General features: G+C 33.6%; 1 protein-coding gene across 6 annotated transcripts in view; it reads left to right on the top strand.

Annotated features, from left to right (window-relative positions):
- SEMA3A (semaphorin 3A) overlaps positions 1–16763 on the top strand; it is a 251443-nt gene that overhangs the window by 193458 nt on the left and 41222 nt on the right. For all 6 annotated transcript variants that reach the window (XM_081531719.1, XM_081531720.1, XM_081531724.1 and 3 more), the window contains exons 7-12: positions 5315–5457; positions 7198–7312; positions 7412–7481; positions 8787–8931; positions 12044–12263; positions 16201–16292. In XM_081531719.1, the coding sequence (XP_081387845.1) occupies positions 5315–5457; positions 7198–7312; positions 7412–7481; positions 8787–8931; positions 12044–12263; positions 16201–16292 (785 nt within the window). The remainder of the gene's footprint in view (positions 1–5314; positions 5458–7197; positions 7313–7411; positions 7482–8786; positions 8932–12043; positions 12264–16200; positions 16293–16763) is intronic.

Consider the following 16763-nt stretch of genomic DNA (forward strand, 5'->3'; position numbering starts at 1 on the left):
TATTTCTTCATTTATTCATTCAGGAGCAATGTTCTGTTTGAGAAATTATGCTTAGACTGGAAGAAATAGGAAAAAAATAGGGAGATTAGCTTACAAGAATAAAGAGGAAAGAAAATACATTATTAAATAGAGTTTTATGGATTCTGACTGAGGAATATGCACCAGGTGCCAGAAAAGAGTTTATATGTTAAAAGGGTAGAATGTACAAGGTGGTTTGAAGAAGGTAAGGCCACAGGCAGGGAAAACATGAATGTGGGTGCCAGGGCAGAAGAGATAAGGGCATGGATTTAGGTAGCTGCAGTGAGATAGATTCATAACATGCTTAGGGGAATTTTTGGTCTATTTAGAAGCTGAAGGTAAGAGAGGGAAAAATAATGGACAAATGCCTGTCATAAAAAAATGAAGGTGAGCATCATAAAAAAAGAATTAAATGATTTAGAAGAGATGGAAACAAATTTTCCTCCATGTTATGTGAACTAAATGACTGAAGATGGTAGATGTGGTGTTTTCTGGAATGATACATGGGTCTGCTAAGGTGTTAATAAAGGGAAACTATGGTTGGTTCTACTGAAAGATAAGTCAAGGTTTTAGTCTGTGGATGGTGTGGCTTGCCTTAATTTATTGTCTATATAAGAGACTGTGAATAATGCAACTGACATGGTTTCCCACTTCCTCTTGTTGCTAGACAGCTCTGAGCCAAAATCATGGTCCATCTTGAGCATATGTATTGATAAATGTTGTATCTACTTTTAGCCCTGTTACTGACCTGGAATAGTATCAGCCCTATAGTCCTTTCTGGTTGCCACATCTTGATTTATGGTGGTCATATCCTATGACATTTGAAATCTGTTATGGAAAAATACATGGTATAAATGCATTTGTACTTATTTCTGTAGCACTATATGGATAGATGCCTTAGAAGAAATAGATAATACATATATAAGTTAGATTATTCCAAAAATATAACTGTAAAGTGAAAAGACTGAGTTTTGCTGGCAAAGTTAATGCTATAAAACAGGGAAAAGAAGTGAAAATTATAGCAGGAATAAGTTTGAAAATAAATTTAGAGTACAAAACAGAAGTCCTGCAAGAGATGGAGGCAATTTAAGGTAAACTAGCATTTATATCTAGGTACTGATCTTCACATTAACCAAAATGGAAAAGTATGAGCAGAAACAGTTTTTAAAGAAAAGTTGACAAGTTCTTTGCTGGGCATAATGAATTTAAGTTGCAATAAGATATCTAAGTAGAATTTTGTAGCCAAAATTTTGAAATGCGGAATTGAATATAGGAAGAAAAGAAAGGCTTATGTAGTCTGGTGATACTTCAAGCTACAAAAGTGAATAAATTCCCAAAGGAAAAAACTTTAAAAATATAATAAAATTAAGAATATTAAAATAGTGGAAGAAATACTAGGAGATGGCTTTATTTATAGGAATAGAAGGAAATAAGAGATGTCTGAAAAGAAATTTAAGGAGCATATATATTTAGGGTTTTAGGAAAAATAGTCCCAAAGGAAATTGTGAAGATTAGATTATTAACAGTTGAGGTTAGAGTCAAAAAAAAGGCACAAGCCAGAGAAGCAATAAAAAGTTTTGGAAATATGTGACTGCTTTATTGTGCCAATGGCTGATGACAGCCAAAGGAGAATGAGTAATCAATTTGCTGATGAGGTGGTTCCTGCTGATTAACACTAAGGGCACTGCCAATGGGGAAAGAGCTGTTGTTATCTCCTGGTCTAAGGGATAACTTCAAAAGTATCTCCCACCAAAGATGCACTAAACTGGGCTACTCTTCCTTCTCTACTCTCAAATCTATTCTTCCTCAGTTGTTCCATCTCAGTAAATGATCCTTATCCAACCAGATGTTTAAATCAACTGTTTCTTTAATTTGTCCATGATTTTTCTTACTACTTCTCATATCCAATGTCTTATCAGTGAACGTAATCCATTTTTTCAACTTTCACAAAGTCTCTGCATTTGTCTCCTTCTCTGTGATACAAGTCCACATCACCATAGTTTCTCACCAGCCTTCAGAGTAGTCTTCTTGCCTTCGTTCTTGCCTCAGTATATATGTATTTTTTTCCTACAGCAGCCAGTGATCTTCTTAAAATAGAAACCTGATAATGTCATTACTAGGTTTAAAATACTTTACTGGTTTCCCTTTTAGCCATTAGGAAAATAAACTACTGAACAATAAACTTCCTTCTTATTGTGGCCTTGGCTTAACTTTCTGTCATCATCTCTGACCACATCCCTCCTCTGTTGCGTAAAAGTCTCTGTGGTTTCTGTAACCTCGCACCTGTGTTCCTTCTACCTGGGAAACTCCTAGATATTCTTCAGGTCTTGAATTGTATGTCATTTCTTCTGAGAAAAACTTTCCCTAATTCCCATCAAAGTAAGATCAGTTTTCCCTTCATTTTTCATTACAGTCATTTCAAACTCTCTATTTTTGTAAATCATGTGCAATTTAATAATTTCTGTGTTTAATTGTTGGTATTCTCTCACAGACAGTAAGCACCATGTAGGCAGAAAACATTTCCCCTGATCCTCCACAATTCAGAGCACAGAGCAAGTGCTTAGGAAATATTTGACAAATGAAAATACAAATGGTGAGAGATTATATAAAGAAGGGAGATTGTTTATTGGAGCAATGAACAGTCTGTAGATTATTGGATTGAGAGCAAATGGAGAGAGGCCTTAGACTTATAAAGGAAGAGAAATCATTCTTCCACAGAATGGAAGAAAAGAAAGATTTAGTGGAGAAGGAGCAAAAGAAGGGAGTTCTTACTAAATGGCTTTGGTCTCAGCGGTAAAGCAGATAAATATTCCATCTTTGGAGGATAAATTGAGAGATGATCCACTAGTTTTTTTGAAGACAGTGAGAATGACTTTAAACAGCAGCAGATAATATGTCTAAAGTGAGTCACTAAAAGTAAATAAAATAATTCCTTAGCAACATTAGAATTTAGGATAAATAGTTTGAATGTATGTACATCCATTTACTAAGACTATATGATTTTCTTCATCCTTGCTTAGGTATGAAGACAGAGAGAGGAAATTTCTGGGGTTGTATAGGCAGTAACTGGAGATTTAGGAGGCCAAGAAGTTCTAGGATGATAGGGAAGACAATTAGAATGACTAGATTAGATAAAGAGGAGGATTCACCAGTGAGGAGAGAAATAGACTGAGAGAATAATAGAGAGGGGCAAGGAAGAAAAAGGCAAATTTTGGGATCCTGAGAAATAGAAAATGATAGTGAGCAAAGGTTTGGGCCAAAAGATAAATATATATAAGATTTTCTAAATTCAACATATTAAAAGAATGGCTTCTTTTAAATTTTTGGAAAATATCAACTAAAGACCTGATTTATTTTGAAATTAGAGTGAATATTTTATTCAAGATAATGATCTAAATTTCTTATAGACAAGTCACATTAAATTGAAATTGTTTTCCTTCAATATTCTCTTTTTCTATTTTAATATGTTTATTATTTTCTGTGGATAATGGTACTTTTTGTCATATCTGAAGTTATGTCAGATTTAATTTGGCTACCAAATCCTCTGTGCCTATAGTGTCACGTACTAAAGAGATATTAGGATTGAAGGCATTTTAACAATGAATATACATGATAACTTGCTTGATTTCCCACTAGAATCCACTTGTGTAAGATGATAATTATCCTCACTTATTTTAGAGACAGACCATGATACTTGATAAAGTCTTCTTTTTTTATTTACTCTTCTTTATTTTGAGCTGGAGGATAATTGCTTTATACTGTTATATTGGTTTCTGCCATACATCAACATGATTCAACATGGAGCCTCCTTCCCAACCCCCACCCCATCCCACCCTTCTAGGTTGTCACAGAGGACCAGGTTGAGTACCCTGAGATGCTTGATAATGCCTACTTTCATGCCCAAATACCAACTTAAGAGAATATCTATAAGTATAAAATACTGTTTGCTTTGTTTTTATTTATTCTTCTATCATCACTTTTGCTTGATTATAACTTTCTGGAAGAAAATCTATGACCAACCTAGATAGCATATTAAAAAGCAGAAAGTTTACTTTGCTGACAAAGGTCCATATAGTCAAAGCTGTGGTTTTTCCAGTAGTCATGTATGGATGTGAGATTTTGACATTAAAGAAAGCTGAGCACCAAAGAATTGATGCTTTTGAACTGTGGTGTTGAAAACTCTTGAGAGTCCCTTGGACTGTAAGGAGATCAAACCAGTCCATCCTAAAGGAAATCAGTCCTGAATATTCATTGGAAGGACTGATGCTGAAACTGAAGCTCCAATACTTTGGCCACCTGATGCGAAGAACTGACTCATTGGAAAAGACCCTGATGCTTGGAAAGTTTGAAGGCAGGAGGAGAAGGGGATGAAAGAGGATGAGATGGTTGGATGGCATCACCGACTTTATGGACATGAGTTTGAGCAAGCTCCAGGAATTGGTGATGGACAGGGAAGCCTGGCATACTGCAGTCCATGGGGTTGCAAAGAGTTGGACATGACTGAGTGACTGAACTGAACTGAACCTGTTTGAGAACCAGGAAGGTATTGGTATGCTTGGCTAGTAGTAAGGTATGGAAGGAAGAGTAGGTAGAAGAGAAGGCCTGCAGAGTAGCAGGGACCAGTCGTAGATGGCTTTGTTACTATAAGGAGTTTGTGTTTTACTGCCAATGATTCGAAAAGATTATAGGAGGGTTTAGGGAAGTAGTGATGTATCAGAGGTACACACTGACCTGTTCTGTGGAGACACAGCGAACTCAAGGGTGACACCAGGGTTTGGAGCTTGAGTATCTAGTAAATGACGTTCCTATTTAATGAGATGGGGTACAACATGAGAGAACTTGTTTTGCTTTGTTTTATAGGAATCTCATCTCTCCCTTCCCACCCAGTTTTTACTGGAAGGTGGAATAGTCTAACTGATAGTGTGATTTAAACTATTTTATGCTTGAAAGAAAGAATAACAATGATGATGGCAATAAGTAATACTTGATAGCTCTTACAGTTTACAAAATATTTTAATATCCAATAATGCATCTGCATTATCTGGTCACCCTGAGAGTTTCTGTACCTATTCCTGATTTTTACTGGAAAAAAATAATTTTTTGAAACATAAGTGATTTGTAACATACTTTAAAATGCATAAAGAACTGTTTATGTCTGCTGAAAACAGTGAACCAAGGAAAATTAGCTCTTGAAATATGTCAAATAGGAGTTAAAAGAAAATTGAAAATAGACTATAGTGAATGATCTTATGTACCCAATTGTGAATTAATATATATGCTATAATTTGTCTCTCAGATCCAAGGTTCATTAGCGCCCATCTCATCCCAGAGAGTGACAACCCTGAAGATGACAAAGTGTACTTTTTCTTCCGTGAAAATGCGATAGATGGAGAACACACTGGAAAAGCCACTCACGCTAGAATAGGTCAGATATGCAAGGTGAGGTAAAGAAAAAATGAGAGTATCATTGTCTAATCACAGTTTTTTTCTCCTTTCCCATCTTTGTACAAATATAATAAAAATATGGCTAAAAAGCCTGGCTGATCATTATACATATTTAAATGGCAAAAACTGTTGAAAACATATTATGGTTGCTTATGTGTAACCTCATAGTCAAACATGCAGGTGGAGGTTGTCACATACTATTTCACAAGTACATTAAATAATACTAGTTTGAAATTCTAGGGAAACAATTTTTTATATTACCTTGGAAAATAGTTTTTGTATTCTCAGACCTAATGTTTCCTACAGTGTGTAAGTTTTCAATGAATATATTTTGTTGGAAATAACTAAAGTATGAATATAAAAGAAAAATCATTATAGCTTATTTTTATAAATATATTGCATCCAATGTGCACATACAAAGCACACATACATAATTTTGAAGCTGTGAGCTTTCATATTCTGTGTGGCACAAAATTGGATGTGAGATGCATTATAATGTTAGATAGAATGAAAAATTGGTCAATAAATACTTATGGGTTAAATAGTGTGAACATATGGTAGCAGTACTGTTCTTACCCTCTATTCTGTAAAATATAGTATATATGCAATATGAATAAAGCCAACTGTTATTGTATTATTAAAGCACCTTTCATCTCAAGAAAATCATAAGGACAAAGTCAATGACTGTCTTCAAATGAAATTATTTTTAAAAAAATAATGAAATTTTACAAATCCCTATCTTAGAAGAGGGGCATAACCTCTTTTCTACCCCAATCATGATTTAATTATTTATCTTTAGTATGTTAAATTACTGGAAAAGTATAAGTTTTAATGATCTGGAAACATACAAATGATATATGAATATATGAGAATCATTTCTCCACAAAATATAGAGCATCATTAAATGCACTACTTACAAGGGTTAAAAAATAATCTTTATACTAAATAAAATCATATATAAAATATAAATCACTGTTATAATTTTGAGGAAAAGTTATATTTCTTCAAAAATATGCACATAAATACTATTTTAAAAGACTAGAAGTTACCAGTAAAAGCATATCATCATAATAGAATTTATTGCTACATTGGGTTACAGTTAATTTTCATTTTCAGTGAGCAGTTACTGTTTCAATATGTTACTCTGGAATGAGTTCTTTACTAAAATTTTTCTGATATTTTTTCAACATGCTATTTGTAAAGTCAGAATTGTTTCAACTGTTTGAACTTATAAAAATATTTAATGCTTAGCATGCTTTTGTGTTGTATTTTGAGTATGGGTTATGAGGCATGCAGTTATTCTTTCATTCAATAAATACTCATTAAGTGCTACTATGTGCAAATGTGCTTATTTCCATGAACCAGCTTACTTAGATGAATAAAATCTTACTACGTAAGAGAGAGAGACTTAAAGCAGATGAAAATGGACACAAGAGTAATATTGTCCTTTGCAAAATGGTAACAGAATGGAAAAAGTAGAGTGACTGTTTAATGCTAAGGGATATTTATTATAAGTCACTCCTTGAATCAGATTTGAATGAATAGATTGTACCAACAGTAAGATAAGAATGCAATTACTTATATCTAGTCATTTAAAATTCATTTATCAATTTGAAAAATGAAGAATTGCGTTTTGTGTATGTTTCATATACAAAAGATAAGAGACGATAAAACTAATATTTGAAATTATCATTTGCATGCACAGTTTTTAAAACCATTATTCCCTCCATTCAGAATGACTTTGGGGGCCACAGAAGTCTGGTGAATAAATGGACAACATTCCTCAAAGCTCGTCTCGTTTGCTCAGTGCCAGGCCCAAATGGCATCGACACTCATTTTGATGAATTGCGTAAGTAGCTAATGATGTTGATGTTGCATAGAGTACACTTGTTCAGGCTTTGCCATAACCTTCAGAAATGCAAATTTCCCTAATTTTATTTTTAAACAGAGGATGTATTCCTGATGAATTCTAAAGATCCTAAAAATCCAGTTGTATATGGAGTGTTTACAACTTCCAGGTAAATAGCATTTTACTCTCTTATTATCATAGAAAATCCATGTCCTTTAGACACTGTTTCAAGTGTCCATATTTGTGAAAATATATTTTGAAAGAACAATGTTGGCTTAACCTTTGAGCTCTTGTGCATTCTTGGGTGCTTGAAATACGTCATGATGTAAATCATTTTATACATAAATTTTAGCAAAGAAGTTCATTACTATAAATTTAACAATGAAATGCATGCCATGCCCTATGTATAGCTTTGACTTGAAAATTTTGAATGAAATATAAAATATTATAAACATAGAAATCTGAGTTTTGTTAACAGTTTATAGTGATATAAACTAAGGGTGAAAAGTCTTTTTTTCCTCTTCTCTCCTTTCTCTTCTCTCTTGTCCTTACCCTCCTTCCCCCTCACCTCCTCCATCTCCCTCCCACTTCTCCACCTCCCCCTCTCTTCCCCTCCTCCTGTCCTCATTTTCATCTCCCTCAAAGCTCTTGGTGTCAATCAAACAGTGCTTATTTTCTGACTGTTCTATTCAGCATAAAGTTTACATTACCTGGAGTTGCTGAAAGAAATATATATTTACATGCATGTAAATAGTGTTATGTATTTGCATATGTATAAATGTTTAAAAGGGAAATAATTTAAAATCAAAAGTCAGGAAAAGTGCTACAAAGGACTGTGATAGCATAAAGAAAGATTAAACTACAATGTCCAACACTGATTTATTCTGTAAGTATTAAACCATTAAAATTTGATTGGGCATATTCACTTAATTTTTTAAAGTAACATGATATGAATGTATATATTTGTATCATATATTGTCTATTTATGATATGAATACATATGTTCTATGAGTACTTAGGGGCTTCCCAGGTGGCACTGGTGGTAAAGAACCTGCCTGCCAATGCAGGAGATGTAAGAGATGCAAGTTGGATCCCTGTGTCGGGAAGATCCCCTGGAGGAAGACATGGCAACCCACTCCAGTATTCTGGCCTGGAGAATTGCATAGACAGAGGAGCCTGGAGTACTACAGTCCATAGTGTCACACCGAGTCAGATATGACTGAAGCAACTTAGCATGCACACATTAGTACTAAAGATGGTTTCATCCATTCCTTCTAATTTTGAGCAATCATAATTTGTTCTCTTATGTCTTATTAACTATTATGTCTTATACATGCAGCTTTAAAAATACTAAACACTATTTGAGAATTTATGTTCAGGTATTGATAATTGCTATCTGAAATTTAAGAAATCAGCGTAAATAGCTCTGTCACTGTATAAAAATGAAATTCTGTTTTTGTTCTCTATTTTTTAGTAACATCTTCAAGGGGTCAGCCGTGTGCATGTATAGCATGAGTGATGTGAGAAGGGTGTTCCTTGGACCATATGCTCACAGGGATGGTCCCAACTACCAGTGGGTGCCTTATCAAGGAAGAGTCCCCTACCCACGACCAGGAACTGTAAGTGACCAAGGTGTTCAAGATGGGAAATGAATACATTTATGCTGAAGACTTAACAAAAAAGCAGCTGTACACATATTTAATGCAGTTTATATAAAAGAATGATTCCAAGACTATAAATGAAAGCAAGATGAGGATTTTGTCTGATACGTTGAAATTCCACATTTAACGACATGTTCTTCAGAGGCATCAGTGTTTAAGTTCAGTGCCTACCAGTAAGTAGTTATTACCCATAATTTCTGAGAAATGGGAACTGAACAGATAGCTTTATTTATTTTCTTCTCCGAAAGGTATATAGTAAAAATGACTTTCGGGCGAGCTGAGACAGCTAAGATACACCTGGACTTGTTTTTTTTGATCGTGGTGAAGGCTCAAGAATTGCCCATTAAATAGGAGGAAAATGTTTTTAACCAGTATTTTCTTCCTGTGAAAATCCCTCAAATAGGTAAAGAAGATATGCAAGAAATAAAAATACCTCATGGAACAGGGGCCCCATATTTTAACAGATGCTGTCTACTCTCACTGACCCCTTTCCTCCAGAAATCCTAGGCACACTCCAGCTCTAAAAAATTGGACAGAGCTCAAAATAAAACCAGATTTAAGCCTACAGTTTAAAGTAGGGAGAGAAAAAAGAAAAGATCAATATGGTCAAATGTAACCAAAATCATCAATAGGATGTCAGAAGTTCTAAAATACGTGGATGGATTCATCCAGTGCAACATTTTCTAACTCTAAAAATCTTTAAGGAAATAATTTCCTATGATGAAAAAACTTGTTCTTTAAATTTGTTTACTTTCACATGAGTTTTATTGTTTAATTCAAGTAAATATTGTTTTTATATGATTTTATTGGACATAGAATGCTTTTAATCTTATTTGTTTTCTGTATTGCTAAACTTACTTATTAGCATTTCATAAAGATTACTTCTAGTTGATGGATCTTGTAAATAAAAAAACCTAAATAGACTTTCAGAAGAATAAATGAACAAGATAGAATATCCACTGATTGTAAGAAGCCAAATGGTTTTATAAAAATGCATATGATATGTACTCCATTTCTTAATGATAAACTGTTTTACTTTGTAGATGGAGAGTTTTATAACTTACAGCTGTTTTTATCTCTATGACTAATTAATATCAGTGTATTCTAATTATACACTTGATCTGGGCTTACTTCAACAAACTTGGTGAAAGTCTTTCATTAGATACTGTGCTGTTATTTGGAGCTACAGAGTATTTGATCTGAAGATGTCTACAGTGTATTTAGAATTAATAGCAATTAAAATTTTATTTTGTGTCAGGCCTATTTATATGTGTATGTATATTACATTCAGTAGCCCAATTATTGTCCCCATCTTACAGATCAGGACTCTGAGAAAAAGAAAGGATCCAGAACTAATTCAGGCAGTTTGGTTCTAGAGCCTGAATTCTCACCCATTATTCACAGATAGTTGTTGTAACGTGGGAAATCATGGCAGCAATTTGTACTAAGTGCTGGAGGCAGAAGGCAGAAGGCCTTAATTCCTTCTGTAAGCCAGGAGTTAGAGAAGGGCTTCCAAGAGGAGATAGCACCTTGCTCTGTGAATAAAATTCACTTAGATGAATCCATTAATTTCAAAAGTGGGCTTCTGAGAGTATGTCATTCTATCAACACTACTGGAGAAAAACACAGTAAGTGGCCTTCAAACAGTGTGTCAATAGAATGGCATTTTCTTTATTTTTAAACAAAAACCTACAGCTTAAGTAGTACTAAATACAAAGATAAAAGTAAGACAAGAGACTGAGACAAATTGTAAGATAAAAATCTAAAATAAATAAATCTCTTAATATTCAATCTTATATTTCTAAATTTTTGAAAGTTATTTCTAAATGGTGGTAGAAAAGCAAAAAAAACTAATGTCATAAAATATGTTTTATTGTTTTTTTTAGGAGTCTATAGAGCTATACATCTTCTTGATATTTCATTAAATAAATATTTTTTTTAATTTACTAAAACAGAAATAATTCCCTATATCCCTTAACTGATATGTTAATGTATTATTGTGTGTATCTGGTTACTATATACATATGTATTCATAGATAGATAGACACTCTTCCCATTTCAAAGCAAGTTTTATTTATTTCATTTCTCATGAATTATTAATGATCTGTATCAAGGTAATGGCAAAGACAATTGATTTCTCCTTCTAAACCTCTTGCAAGATCAGGAACCACTTAATTACATTTCAGCTTTCAAACTCTTAAACTAAATGGCAGAAATTACCTAAGTGTAAGGCAAAAAAGCAAGAAACGGTGATATTGTACTCTAAAAGCTTTTACCATATAATTAAATGCAATGAAAAGAGACAGACTAAAATCTGAATTTTCTTGTTTTTGTTTTATTGCCTTAAACGGAGCATTTAAATCAGAGGTAATGTTATGGCAGTATACAACACTGCATTCTGTCTGGCTTCCTATGGCTATCATCTTTTCTGCTTGGTCCAGTGTGATTGGTCAGTTTCTGTGCCATACAAGTTGGTAAACACTTTGAATAACACATCTTCTTTTCCCTAAACTTATTGTAATTATTAATGAAATAGTATTTTTGGTACTTTTGTAGTATTTTTTCAGGGTTATATTAAAATAAAGCAATAAAGAATAGTTTATATTCTCTTAATTTGAAAGGAACATATTTATCTTTAGCATGATATCATAGGGAAATATGAATGTATCCAAGAAAATTATTGACTTTTTCTAAACTAATGATTAATTGCATTCAGTTATAACATATTTCATTTGCTATTTCAAATTCTTCATTGATAACGTAAAGTAGATGGTATTGTCACTAAATAAAAGGCATCAGACTTCTGTACCCTGGAGTTCATTAGATACATTTATAGTTTTTGGTGAGAAATGATGACATCCCATTGAGACTTAAGATATGTTTAGAAAATATATACTACATATTATATCTACTAATTTAAGTAACATTATTTTATTTTTGAGTTTAACACTTACTTAAATTTAAAAAATTGCAGATTTAAATTCTAGGCAATTGAGGCCATATAATATATAAATTATAATTCTATTCATTATACTGTGATCAAAAGATATTATTCTCTTTATTTTAATAGTGTCCCAGTAAAACATTTGGTGGATTTGACTCTACAAAAGACCTTCCTGATGATGTTATAACATTTGCAAGAAGTCACCCAGCCATGTACAATCCAGTATTTCCTATCAATAACCGGCCAATAATGATCAAAACAGATGTAAATTATCAGTTTACACAAATTGTGGTAGATCGAGTGGATGCAGAAGATGGCCAGTATGATGTCATGTTTATTGGAACAGGTAAATGTTTTAACTTCAGCTCTAAATGTTCTTCCAGAACATTGCATTTAACTCATTAAGTATACTAAAAACTGAGGGAATGTTTTACAGTCACTCTCAAGGTATGCGCTGCTGTGCTTAGTCACTCACTCGTGTCTGACTCCTTGCCACCCCATGGACTGTAGCCCGTCAGGCTCCTCTGTCCATGGGGATTCTTTCAGCAGAATACTGGAGTGGGTTGCCATGCCCTCTTCCATGGGATCTTGCCAAACAAGGATCCAACCCAGGTCTCCCACATTGCAGGCAGATTCTCTACCATCTGAGCCACCAGGGAAGCCCAGAATACTGGACTGGGAAGACTCTCCTTTCTCCAGGGGATCTTCCCAACCCAGGAATCGAACTGGGGCTCAAGGTATAGTTAACCTCTAATAAATGACTAAAAAAACCCTGAACATTGTCCCGTTTTAGTGTGTCATGTTTTTAGACAAGTTGACATTATTAACTTAAATTTCCTTTTCAATCAAAAGTTGATAAATTTAATCAGGTAAAGATAATGATAGGTGAACAATCAGTGTCTATAATTGAGTCATAACTCTTTTTTGACCAGTGGTTTTTCAGGACAAAGATGTTGCTCAAACCATGCATAAAATTCCCAAGACAGTCAATAAATGTTCTAGAATATATTGATGCAAAACTATCTGAACTTTAAAATTATCATAGAGTGCAAAAAATCTTCCAGAAAGTAAATTTTGGCAACACAGTTTGTTTAGTGTGTTTACCATACAATGAGAAACAAAACAAAGCAAACCAAACTTCATCAGAATAGCAACAGAGTGGACGTAAGGAGTCAGCATATACATTTTAGATTCATTGCTATATAAATTTAACAGTATATCTTACCAATTCTGTGACTAGAAACAAGTATTTTGTAGGTAGGTATATTTTCAGAATGAATTCCATTACTATTATAACATATTACTCTATCTCCTCCCTACTCTCTTTAATAATACTATTTTGAAAGCACCAGTTACAAATCTGAAACTTGCTACTTAGGGTCAGATTCCAAGGTAATAAATTCCTGGTCTCCATTAACGTTAACTGACATAAATCAGTGGGAAACAGTGTGAGTGCTCCACTGAAACCTTGTGTAATAACATTTATTTTCCTTGGTGAGAAACAGAGAAAAAAATTGCATTAACTATAGGGGAATGGCACCTGTGCAGTAAGTGCTTTCAAGACTTAAAGTTTTATAACAAAATTGTGAAATACTTATGTTATCAGGTGTAACAGTGTCAGGTTCTGAGCAATACATTATAGTCTACTTTTATGAGGGAGAAAGTTTCTCTATCAAATTAAAGAATCCCAGTGAGACTTGGAGTTCAGTAAAAGTCAGTGAATTGCAAGTATCAACTTCTGGTTATAAATATCTTGAGAAATTATAAGATGATAGGATTTCTCTTCAATAAATATTAGTTTGTCATTTAATGTCAAATTATAATTGGATCTCTCTACGGGGTAGTTAAAGCTTGTTCGATAAAGTCACACTTGCCTTTTTCTTCACCTCTGGCCTTTTATGTTGAAAAGTCCCCCACTCATTGTCAGTGCAACAAAAGCTTGCTTCTGGCAGTTTGACCAAAGAAACCCAAGCATGAGTTTTCAATTCTTCTCGGGACAGGAGCTGTCTTTAAAGGAACCAATTTTATGAGCATGTTGAACATCTGATGTTGTGGATGACTATTGGTCAGCACAGAGCAGGGTCATCTGTCAGCAAAGTAAATTGATTACAGTAATTTTACCTTTTAACTAAGTTGCACATTGATCCTGGTTGAGTAAGCTGATTCAATTTGTGTGAAATTGTTTGAAATACTACTCAGTAAAACTTGATCTGGAACACAGATAAGGTTATGTTTGGATACTGGAGACCGATCAGAGGCACAGAGTAGATTAACCTAATTTACCTTTAATCTTTGGTGTTATGAGTAGTCTAAGGTCCTGTAAACATAGAAAGACCCTCTTAAAAGAGGGCTTTTTAAAAAAACTTTACAAGGGATACACTAGCAGCCTTTCTTGAGCTCACATACCACATCATATTGATCCCCTGAAAATGGTTATCTGTGGTATGAATACTCTGAATTATTTTTATGGTGTAACATTTTTTACAGACAAGATTTTTCTTCTCAAATAATTCTTCTGTTAGATTTTATTAAAATGAGACATCCATAGCTAAAAATAATTGATCATCTGATGAAATGGAATGTCAAAGAGTCAAATTTTTGAATTTAATAAATCCCTTTTCTTTGTTCTATCAAGAATAGGAACGCATCCCTAAATACTGGAAAATAAGTAGGCTTCCCAGGTGGCGTAGTTGGTAAGATTGGTAAAGAATATGCGTGCCAGTGCAGGAGATGCAAGACATGTGGGTTAGATCCCTGGGTTGGGAAGAGACCCTGGAGTAGGGAATGGTAACCCACTCCAGTATTCGTGCCTGGAAACTTCCATGGACAGAAATGCTGGTGGGGGTTGCAAGAGTCAGACACAACTGAGCATGTACACATGGCTTCTTAACCCAACTTAGGGTAAAAACAGCAACTCTTATCATTAAGACACTTTGTGTCTTTCAGCAATGAATAAACAATACTTGAAATCTCTATTAAAATGTATTTACTTTAACAGTTTTTATGATTTATAGTGATGAATTTGAATTATTTTAGCACTCTAATATGTTAATACGTTAATTAAACCAAAGCCAAAATTGATTAGGCCAATTATTGAAAAACCACTCAAATAAGTAATCCAGTATTTATTATGAGAAGTCAGATTATTATCATTTAGCACTAAATGGTCATTGAGCTGTCTTTTTAGGGGCCTCTAAGTACTAAAGGCTTCCTTATGGGAAGATGATGAGCAATCAGGCTCTGAAGCTCAACTACTTTTGTCACTTGGCAACATTGCTTCCATTTTGCTTGAATATTAAATACTGATAGTAGTTCCTGATTTCATAACAAAAGCAAGAAAAACTTGTCAAAGTGTAATCTTTCTTCTTTTTTATTTCTTACTGGATGAAAGAGTCTTCAATTTCTATAGTGCTTTAAAATTTTCAAAAGTTTCACACAGATGATTCCCACATAACCCCATAATAATCCTTTTTTGCTCCTACCCCTATACTGTCCCTGCCCCATTCTCTCTTCCCACGGTTAACCACTCATTTTGTTCTCTATATCTGTGAGTCTGCTTATTCTTTTGTTATATCCTTTAGATTCCACATATAAGATAGATAGTGTTTGTCTGACTCATTTTACTTAGCATAATGCCCTCCAAGTCCATCAGTATTGCTATAAACAGCAAAATTCCTTTCTTTTTATGGCTGAGTAGTATTCCATCATATATACATGCACCACATCTTCTTTATCCATCCATCTGTTGACAGACCTAGGTTATGTGCCTACCTTGGTGGTTGTAAATAATACTGCTGTGAACATGACAGTGCATGTAGCTTTTTAAGTTAGCGTTCTTGGTTCTTTTCTGATATGTACCTAGGAGTATGGTTGTTCTGATTTTAGTTTTTTGAGAAGCCCCCATACCATCAAATTATACTATTTTTAATTTAGTTTTTTTTCGAGACACCTGATAATTGAGATTAAAAATAAAAATAATCCACCCTAATGATTATTTTATATATATATATTTCTTAATTACACAGGTTTAGAATAAAACCACCTTCAAAGCTTCATTTATTTTTTAAAAATTCAATTATTTTTATTCCATAGCTACATTTATATTTTATCTAGTTTCATGAAATGCATTTGAATATATATTACTAATGCTATAACAATAAAATAAATTTTAAAATGCTGACATCAAAATGTCATTCTTTCTATTCAATTACTGATACAATTTATTAACACTAAACTCTCTTTAGATCTGTTTAAATTGTCGTGTTCTCTACTTTCTTTCAAAGATGTTGGAACTGTTCTTAAAGTAGTTTCAATTCCTAAGGAGACCTGGCATGATTTAGAAGAAGTTCTGCTTGAAGAAATGACAGTTTTTCGGGTGAGTGCTGCTTAATTTCAAGTGTCAACAAGTTCACTTGTATGTCCTTCCCCCAGGACAGCTGCACACTAGTCTTGGTATGGACAAGTAGTCTAGCATACCCTTCTAATTAGCTTGTCAATTAAAAAGCCAGACACTAGTCAAAATAAACCTTGAAACTTTCAATGCTAGTTAAATCTAAAAATGTAAAGAAATGTATCCTTGGCTCATATTTTGTTTTCTCAGTGATAAATTATATGATTTACATTTTATACTATTAATGTAAATTACCTCACTGGTCAAACTCTGTGTGCCTCCTGCCTCCCAAATCCCTTCTTTCACACTTTATGGTATAACTGGGGTGACAGATAACTTCCATGAATATATTAAAGAAATACATTCAGAATGCAGGAATGAAGACATTCCAGTAATTTTTAAAATCTTATTTGTGAGTTGTTTTATCAAATTTTTCTAAAGAAATCATTTGTTAGC

Source organism: Giraffa tippelskirchi, chromosome 10, assembly GCF_054371585.1.
Source record: "Giraffa tippelskirchi isolate mGirTip1 chromosome 10, T2T-mGirTip1v1.2.pri, whole genome shotgun sequence".
Classification (NCBI taxonomy): domain Eukaryota; kingdom Metazoa; phylum Chordata; class Mammalia; order Artiodactyla; family Giraffidae; genus Giraffa; species Giraffa tippelskirchi.